We start from the raw sequence: 10,064 nt of genomic DNA on the forward strand, positions 1-10,064 counted from the left end.
ATGGCACAAGTATACATATGTAACAAACCTGCACGTTATGCACATGTACCCTAGAACTTAAAGTACAATAATAATTTTTTTAAAAAATGAAAAATTAAAAAAACCTTTCAATTATTTCTACTACTTCCAAATATTTCTAGGCCCCTCCAAAGGAAGGGGACCCTTTCCACTGTGTTTTGCACGTCACAAAAGCTCCTCTCTGAAGGTTTGCTTGGGGGTCCACAGTGTTAAAAAGCAGCCTCATATCCAGCAAAATAGGGAAGAAGTCAGGCTCTGCCTTCTTCAGCCCTTCTCAGATGAGGTCACACAAAAAGTTTATCGTCTGTTTAGTTCTTCTCAGTCCCAGCAGTTGAGAAGAGCTGGAAAATTAGCTAAAGCTGTGATCTAGTATGTGCCATGCATGGTGTGTTGCAGTCTTCCTCACTGCTATGTTGACCCAATCTGTACTCATTGGCTTCTGGCGCAGTTTCTCACCAAATCTCCAGTTTTCTAATGGGACCAAAGATGTGCCCTGAACTTTAGGCCACTTAATTAAAGCTCTGATAATCGATTTTTGTTCATTCTCTGGATCCTGCTTTACATGTTTCCATGGGCTGGGGCATTGTTTTCAACAAATGATCAAGTGGACAACAAGGGCAATGTCTATCTTACTTTAACACTCACTCCCCTTCCACCATTCCCTCTGTTACACCTCACCCACCAGTTGGCATGCCCTCAGATACAGACATGTGCCTGTACCAGGTATGGGTATTACACACTCCTTTGAACAAAGCACAATGAGCTGCCTGAGGTTGTACTCAGGCCACAGCCCAACCTATGGCTCAGTTCCCCTGCCCCCACCCCACCCACATTCTGACTCATGTCACTGAGGTCCCAGCATGCCTCATCTGAATCTGCCTATGTTTTGTCAAAAAACAAAGGAAAATCCTGCAGTGCAGAGCTTTTGTCTTCACTCCCTTTTATCTCTCTTTCTGAATCCCTCCTCCACTTCCTATTGCTGTACTTGCTATTCAAGGTCTTCCTTTGCTCCATAACCATCCTCTCTAGTTTTTTTCTCCACATCCTCAAAATTTCCATTCCCTAAGTGAGCAGATCTGTACTGTAATAAAGAAAACAATCTGACTAAGCGAAGTCATATTAAAACAATGGGAACTTAAAGTGAGAAATATTTATTTGCATTATTATTAAGTTAAAGCAGCGTTTCTCAACTCTGGCTGCACATTACAAGCGCCTGGGAAGCTATTTAAAATACCTTTGCTGGGAGCCACCACAGACCAATTCTAGTAGAATTTCTGGAGGTGGCACTGTGGCACCAGTAGTCTTGAAAAGATGTCCAGGTAATTCTAGCGTGCAGCCAGACTGAGAACCCTTGACCTAAAGGAATCTCTAATGGTAGGACAATAATATGTGCATTTGCTTCCTCCCTGCCTCAAAGGGGTTGTGGGTGGTTAGCACTCAATCCTAATTCTTCTCAGTCTGGCAGCCCAAAGAGCTTCAGGGCCTGTATTTATTTAACATTTTATGGTAGAGGCCAAAATGTCATTTCAAAGTATACAAATGGGTGGGATGTGAAACATTCATGGAATATAAACTTGCAGGAGACATTGGGCTTCAAGAAGATTTGTAACATATTATAAAGTTATGATACTAAATATATTAGCCTGTTTCTGGCATGGCTCCTCCCTGCAAATGATTTTATATCTTTCAAAATAATTCTATGCTCTGCTTTGAAAGTATCAAGCTCTATTATGAAGTAATCAGAGCCACACTGATTACTAAACATCACGGAATCTGGTCGACTGGAGCTGGAGGCAGATTACGGTAGTTCTAGAACTAAAAACTCCTCTTGCCCTCATCCTCTTGTAATCATCATAATTAAGGTCCAATACTGAAGCCACTTGAAACTTAAAACAGGCTTCTGGTTATAGGCCAGGCCAAAGCTGCACCATTCTCTAACAAACTCATTGTTAAGGAAATTACTGGGACCAGGACTAATCCTTGAAGGAATCAGTTTGTCAAATAGTTTCTGAGGTATCTGTCCTAAAGTGGTGGAGTGGCTGCAGTGGGGGAATGAGCAGTGTTTCTATGAATCATAGCCATCTCCAGAGGAAGGTAAAATGGAGGTTAAAAAATTGGAATAGAAAAAAATCAAAACCAGGCGTCACAAGGGCTTGCCATAAGTGTAAGTAAAAGAGATCTGATTCAAGAGGACCAGGAAGGGCCCCCTTTTGCCAAAATCCACCCAACTAACTTTGAGAATGATAGCTTTAGTGGGTCAGGTCCTTTGCTTCACATTTGGTCTATTGACTCTGCAAGAATCATCTTTGAACATTAAGCTTCCATTGGAAGGGGAAACTGTTAAAATTTAGACAGTCTTCTCATTTTAATATGCTTTCATTCATCAGCTAGGTTCCCTCCATATCAACTAGCTGTGTGCTGCAAAAAGAAAAGCCCTGCTTTGAGAAGAGGCAGAAGGTATGGACATTTTGGAGTCCAGAGAAGACAGATTCTAAGTAAGTGTCCCACAAGGACACTGGGTACCTTTGAAGGAAAGTATCCAGAAAGGAGTCAAAAGTAAATCTCTCCTCAGCGACTAGAACAAACAAAAATGAAGCCATAAGAAGACCTTCACCTCCCCATACCATTTTGGCACTTTTGAAGCTACCAGGGTCCTAAGGGCAGAAAGAAAGGATGTATGGCTACAGTGCTCTTGACACCATCCTTCACTCAGGCGCTAAGAGCAGGCACTAGCGTCCACAGGCATATGAAGCACAGAGTTCTTTGTACTTTTATTCAGTTCATAAAATAGGCTCTGTTGAAGCAGGGCAGTCTTGGGACCTGAGTGTGAGTGAAAAAGGGCAAATGTGTGAAGAAATGGGAAGGGATGTGCTACCCTAGGGTGTGAGGGTAGGAAACCTTTTGGAGATTGTAATCTCTTTCCCTGAAGTCACGTTTAAATTTCAACCGGAGAAAGCACTCACTGCGAATTCGGTCTGCCTGGTGAATCCTCTGGAGAGCTTTCCGAATGCTTTGGCTGTCTTGTCCTGTGGTCAGGACGACCCCTACAGGTAAGCCGTGGCTCCGCAGAGCACTTGCGACTCGATTGGCTGTATGCACCCAAATGTCTTCATCTGAGGAAATGACTCCAGCATGAGCCCACTGGAAATATTTCATGACAGTTACAAGCACCCGGATGGGAGAAGGGAGTGTCCGAGAAAAGGTCGGGTAGCTATTTTTATTGTCTAATTCATAATTCACACAAGCCCAAGAGAAAATCCCTTTGTCCCAGCTGTTTCCCAGGAGCGAGGCTGCCTCGCAGTAGCCAGGGTTGGTAGGTCCAATAAATCCTGAGGCCATCTGGTGGTGGGAAATGAAACTGGAGAGGGCCCTCGAAGTCTGGCAATCTTCATTGAGAATCACATATTCAAAAGAGTAACTCAGGTCAAAAGATGGGTCCCGGTTGATTCGCTCAATGGCTAATCGCGCAGCAACCTCAGGCAGGGCCTTTGAAAACAGCGAATCACAAGCCCAAGGGCCCACCACCCCTATCTTGTAGGGGAGTGTCCACACCTGCTGCGGAAGGTACATGACAACCAGGAGGCACAAGCACCACAGGAACTTGGAGGACGCAAGGCCATGGTGTCCCAGCAGTTTCCTGAAAGCCGCAAACCAGAGCACAAGGCGAGAAAAACGCCAGAGTCCCAGGAACATAGCCCTGTTCTAGCTGCTTCCAGCAAGCTAATGACGAGATACTGGAGAGTTATTCTGTTTTCCCGACACGGACAGTGGTGTTTCCAAATGCCTGTCAATCAGAGGAAAAGGTTTGTTACTCACATTATTTCTGAAGCTTCTGGAAACAATCGGTTGTGAAAGAATGGCGAAGAAATGGTAGTGCCCAAACTAAAAGTTTCTTTCCCCCATCCTGACAAAACTCCTCCTCTTCCTGTACCCCTTATCTCAGTACATGGCACATCCATCCACTGTTTGCCCACTTGCTTCTTTCAGAAAACTGGAAATCACTGAGACTCCTTCTCTTCCCCCATATTCAATTTATCACCAATTCCTGTTTACTCAACTTCAGTAATAGCTGCCCACCTTACAGTGTTGTGAAAAGCACATGAGTTAACACACAGCAAGTGCTTATAACAGAGCCTGGCAAGTCATTGGCATTATATTAGACATAGTATCATTATTATAGTTTTAAATATGTCTATTTTTCTGTCCCATACAGTTCTCTTGGAGAGAAACAGATGTAAACAGATAATGACAATGCAGAGTAAAAAGTGCTTTGATTGAGGTAGCCCGAACAGAGAGACAGAGAGGATCACCTAAACCCAGATTTCAGGGGAGGAGAGGAGGGAGGAAGAACAGTCTCTCTGGATTGAGTACGGAAAAAAAGTTAGCCAGGTGAATGAGGTTGCAGGAGTAGTTTGGTGCTAAGATGCTAAGAGCCTTCCAAACAGAAGGAACAACATGCAGAAAGACCCAGAGGTAAAGAGAGAGAGAGAGAGAGAGAGACATTATATATATATGGATTCTTAGAATTCTAAAGCATTTGTTCTGCTTGAGTCTGTGATGTCAGACAAGGCAAGGGCCAGATCACCAAGATATGCCATGATTTAATAGTGTACCCAATGGCTTTAAGCAGAGAAATGGTATTATCAGATTTGCATTTTAAAGGATTTCTCTAGCAACAATGTGGAGAATGAGTTGGAAGAAAGCAAGACTGGAGGCAGAGAGACCAGTTTGGAGTGTGTCATAATAATCCATATGAGAAATGATGACAGACCAAGAGAGTGGTAGTGAAGACCTAGAGGAATGGGATCATTTCCTCCAAGATTACAAATATCAAGGAGATTAAGAAAATAGAAATAACAAGAACTTGGTGACTGACAAGATATAGAAGGTAAGTGAAAAGAAAGCAGGACTCTAGGATGATTTTGAGCTTTTCAGACCTAGGAAACTGATTGGAAAATGGCACAAGTCTCTGGGATAGGAAACATTGGAGGAAGGAGGTGGGAGAGATGATGCATTTTGATAGAGATCTTGAATTGGTCAACAGGTGGCAATATCCAGTAGATAATATCACATACTGGAAGGCCTAGGAAAAAATAGAAAGCTGAACAAGAGTTATAAATTCTCAATAGAAAGCTGAACAAGAGTTATAAATTTGAGTGTAATCAATTGACAGAGGGTAATTTAAAACATGCCTTTTGTGGAGTAAAGAAAGAAGACAAAGGACAAAACCCCGAGACCCCACAACACTTAAAGATAGGTCAGGGAGATGTTAATAAGGAGAATCCTTAGTAAATCCTTAATTCTAATCAAAGATCAAAATAATGGCATAGCTTTCTTCAGGGCTGATCATCAGTGCTGGTGTGCACCAGTCAGGTCAAACTGGTTGTTTATGGGCAGCAACAATTCTGTCTGTGCCAGCCCTGTTGGTTATTATCTTGACTCTCACTCCTAATTTTATGAGAAACCTTGACTCCTGAAGAGACCAATCTGAGGCATATCTAGTGAATCTTAAAGACCTACCACAAATAGTATGCCCCAACATTCATATATTGGTGAAAGCTGATTTGAACGAGAGTCAAGAAAGTCTTGGGGGAGCAAACAGTTCACAAAACAACATAAGCCAATGGCTGAGGGGTGTATGGGATGGCGGAGGACTTCTAACTTTGCTTTGGGGACAGTGGAAAGATGATTCTGGGCTGATTATATGCATAAAAGCCTCAAATTTATTCCTAGGCCCTCAAAGATAATCTAGTCTAACCTGCTTCCAAAACTTTAAATCTATTCTCTGCACTGTGTTGAATGCATAAGAGTGAGATACAGGATGGTAGAGGTCTGAGGTGTTAACTCAGGCTTCAAAGAGCTCACAACCCAGGCTGAGCTTTAGTCAAGAGCCACATGCTTCTCCTCCCAGCTTCTTCCGGCTTCCCTCTTTTCTCTGCCGTGGCAAAATTTGGGAGCCAGGACACTGTAGGAGCCACTCATTATCTGGAGTAATATAGGAAGGGTCTCTGTTTCTGGTCTGTATTGTGACAAGGATCTTGAACTACATGATATTTCTGTCCTTATAGGCCTCACTCTTTTGACCACTAGGAATGGGCAACAGTGAGGACAGCTCTATATGGGAAACAGCCCTATTCAGGGCAACAGGGCCAGAAGGCTGACGTAATGCGTCTTCTTCCCCAAACACACTAGTTTCCTGGGTTCTTTCCCAGTATCTGTGCATTTAATCCAGAAATTAGCACTTAGAATAACAAAGTCTAAGATACATACCGAATTCTTGCTGTGTGTCAAACGCTGGGCTACACTCTTTCCATGTATTGTCTCATTTTAAAAACTGAATTTAAAAAACTCATCACAGTCCTTTGAAGTATGTGTTATTATCATCACTATTTACAGATGATGAAACTGAGGCTCAGAAAGGGTAAGTAACTTGCCTAAGGGCAAACCATGGTAGAATGGAGATTTTCACCCCAGTTGATTGAGCACTGTACTAGATAGAAGTTCTGCAGATAGCCCCTCATCTATGAAGTCAATGAGACCACCATTATTATACCTGCTATATTAATCAAACTGAGTTTGAATCACTCATTTACAGTTTAAAGAAGTTCCCCCAGTCACCCATGAAAGAATAAATTAGGTAGAGTTGGGGAGGGGCAGAGTAAATTGGGAGGAGCCACCAGAAATTCATTATCCAACCAGAAGTAATTTGCTACTAGTGTTCAAGCCTAGCCCTGGGACTGCCCACTTACTCCTCACTCAGTGCACAGTGCTGCACAGCTGGGGGTGGTGAACACCAGTTCCACTGCATTCTATATAAAGCTAATCCTAATCTTTGAGAATGGAAATCTTGAGGGTACACCCTTCAGCATATTAGCCCCAATTTTCAACTTCCTCATCTGCAAAATGGGGGTAAATTTAATCATTTTGAGATAAAGAATTAAATAAGTTGGAATACTAAGCACACAGTTGTCTTTCAATAAACACTGCTTCTTCCTTGCTATTTGGAAAGAGGACTCCACTGGGAATCAGAAGGCCAGGGTCCTGGACCCAGTTCTGCACCGACTCATTGTGTGACCCGAACAGATTGTTGCCTACTCTAGGTCTCTCCTTTTTCCCCTTTAGCTGGACTAGCAGATCAGCAAGTCCCTTTCTTCTCTGACCTCCATGCATCCTGGGATTGTGTACTTTGTCTAGGCAGTTACTTTTCTAAACCTCTGCACTTTGAAACTGCTGAGTTCATTCAACATTTTCTAACATTTGCTGCTCGAATTAGCTTCTCACTGGAGTTGGATTCCCCCAAAGTAGTTTGCTCTTGCTTCTATCTGGTAGATCCAGTTCCTGATCATTTTAAATTTTGGCCTAGAATCCTCTGTCAAGCATCTGTGATGTGAAGACCCCACTCCCCCACAATGCTGGAGTTATGCTACACTGAAAACCTGGGCTCCTAAAATCACTGGTTATCTTATTATCATTAATAACAAACACATGTTGAGAAGCTGGTCTGTGCTAAGACTAACTAAAAAAAAAAAAAAAAAAAAATGGGAGAGTATAAGGGTCTGGCCAAGAAATCTAAACAAGAAAAGCAAGCACGTACCTCAGGAGGGAGAAAACCAAGTTAGTAAGTTCCCTGCTTGCTTTTGCTTAACATTAAATCTCCAGTGCCCTTCGCAGTGCCTGACACATAGTAGGTGCCCCAAAAATATTTGTTGAATTAATACTGAAGAGGAGATATGGAGCACAAATAAAATGTTTTGTGTTACCATGTTATTTAAAATGCTCTATTTTAAGCCTTAATCAGGACCCACCTTTGGCAAAACTATCAAGGGATAAAGTTCGTCTTCAAAATTCTAGTACAGCTCTCTCTGCCCTCTCGTTAATGGAGAGAAAAACAACTCTAAAGAAACTCTTTAAATGATTTGCACTAATATGTAAATGAATGATAATATTTGACACTTTCCTCTATTGCTCCCCAACCAGTGATGTTTGTTTTCTCATAAGGGGTGGGGAGAAGTTTATGCCGAAATAATTAATCTCTAATAATATAATGTCTATTTCAAGCATCAGTTGCAGGTAGGCAGAGGAGGATGGACTACTTTTTGAGTAAAAAACTGAAGAAACTTTTGGTGCCCCTCAGATCAAAGTGATTAACTGTCCATTCCAGGTCTAAGGCTGGCATTTTTGTGTTATAATCCAGGTCACTCCTAAGCACAATGCCCACCCCAAATTCTGAAAAGTTGGCTTTTTTATACCATTTCTCAAATTCGTACGACGTGGGTCCCTCCTCAGGCCACATGCCACAAAGTGCCCCTTGATATTCACTCTCAGTTGTTGCTCTTTTCCCTTTGTTAACTGCAAGATAAACATTCCCCAAGCTGAAGGTCTGCCCTTACATTTTTTCTGGTACCGGTGTGATGTATTTGGTGATATTTCTAGCTCTGTTAGGACTCCCTGGACAACCAGAAAGTTTTATGTTGCTATAGCATTTAGTCTTGATCCCCCAACTCAAGATTTCACAGAAGGAAACTTATTCTTTAAAAAAGAAAAAAAAAGGAAGGAAGGAAGGAAGGAAGGAAGGAAGGAAGGAAGGAAGGAAGGAAGGAAGGANAAGGAAGGAAGGAAGGAAGGAAGGAAGGAAGGAAGGAAGGAAGGAAGGAAGGAAGGAAGGAAGGAAGGAAGGGAGGGAGGGAGGGAGGGAGGAAGAGAGAAGGAAGGAAAAGAGGAAGGGGGAGGAAGGGAGAGGGAAGGAAGGAAGAAGAGAAAGAAGGAAGGAAAGAAGAGGAGGGAGGAATGGAGGGAGGGAGGGAGGGAAGGAAGGGAGGGAGGGAAACAAAGGGGCAAGATAGGGGGAGGATGCCTTGAACTTCCACCTCCTGATTTCGGTTTAAGGAAAAAAACTAGCTCACTAAAGGCTTTCCTGGGGTTAATGGGAAATGTGGATATAACTAAAACAAAGTTTGAAGGTATGAAATTTTGGAAATAGAATACTAGTGACCCACAGTTGTTCTGGGGCCATTGCCTAGGTTACTCAGGTATGAACACCTGCATGGGATCAGGCTTCTATGGAAAGCGGCTAGAGCATAGGGATGTGTAATTTCATTTCAGGTAGTTTTCACAATCTGGTGGGAAGCCTGGCTTCACACAGAAAACCACTGTTCTTTAAACATGTACAAAGAAAGACTATGACAAATAGCTCTGAGGGAAATGGTTCCTCATACTAGCTTGTCAAGCCGAGGACTTCTATGAAAGATTGATTTGTCTTTCTAGTTACAGCCTGAATCAAGTTAACAGCTTGTATAAGACAACATCAGGAAGAAATAAAAAGGAATCATGAGACAAACTAAACGAAAGCTTGGATGAGAGCCTTTGAGCTCAAATCTTGACTTAAAGTATCTTGAAGGCTCTCTTTAACCCGTCTTTCCTTCACTCTTTACTTTTTTTTTTTTTTTTTTTTTTTTTTTTTACTACATATTGCAGTAAAACTAATGTATCTCGATCAGAGTCTCAGCTCCCAGGTGGGCTGTGTTTTATTTCCCCCATTACAATCTTTCTTATAAACAAGGACTGTCAACTACTCACCAAGTAATTCACCGCTCAAATGTCTTCAGTTTACTGCCTGCGCATGCAGACCACTGGCATAGCTACCTCAGTGTGCCCATTTCTTTGCATCCTCTATGCATTCACAATCCTGTCAAGGACTCTAGTCTGTTGATAAATTCCATTAATGGGGTAAATAATTGAAAGCATTAGTAAACGTTTTGAAAATCACTCTTCAGCATCCGCAGACCAAGACTTGGATTAGGATTTAGAGTGACACTTCTAATCCTTTAAATTGATCCCACCTGTAGCAGAGTTAGTGCTGACCTAAATGCAATGACCCAGAGATTAACAATTAAAGTCCTCTGGATAAATACGTCCTCCACAGACTACTGCCTTCTTTTACCTTTCAAAGTCAGACACAAACTCTCAGATTTTGCCTCTGTGTTCTTCCTTTTTCCATTCTGTCTAATAACCACCAATCGCCCTTTCTCCAGGACAGTTCTAAATGC

General features: G+C 42.2%; 1 protein-coding gene across 1 annotated transcript in view; it reads right to left on the reverse strand.

Moving 5' to 3' along the window:
• GUCY2F (guanylate cyclase 2F, retinal) overlaps positions 1-9,784 on the reverse strand; it is an 81,270-nt gene extending 71,486 nt beyond the window's left edge. The window contains exons 1-2 of the mRNA XM_025371849.1: positions 9,595-9,784; positions 2,894-3,802 (exon numbers count right to left, since the gene is read on the reverse strand). Coding sequence (XP_025227634.1) covers positions 2,894-3,711 — 818 coding nt within the window. The 5' untranslated portion in view covers positions 3,712-3,802; positions 9,595-9,784. The remainder of the gene's footprint in view (positions 1-2,893; positions 3,803-9,594) is intronic.
• Between the last annotated feature and the right edge of the window lie 280 nt (positions 9,785-10,064).

This window comes from Theropithecus gelada, chromosome X, assembly GCF_003255815.1.
Source record: "Theropithecus gelada isolate Dixy chromosome X, Tgel_1.0, whole genome shotgun sequence".
Taxonomy (NCBI): Eukaryota; Metazoa; Chordata; class Mammalia; order Primates; family Cercopithecidae; genus Theropithecus; species Theropithecus gelada.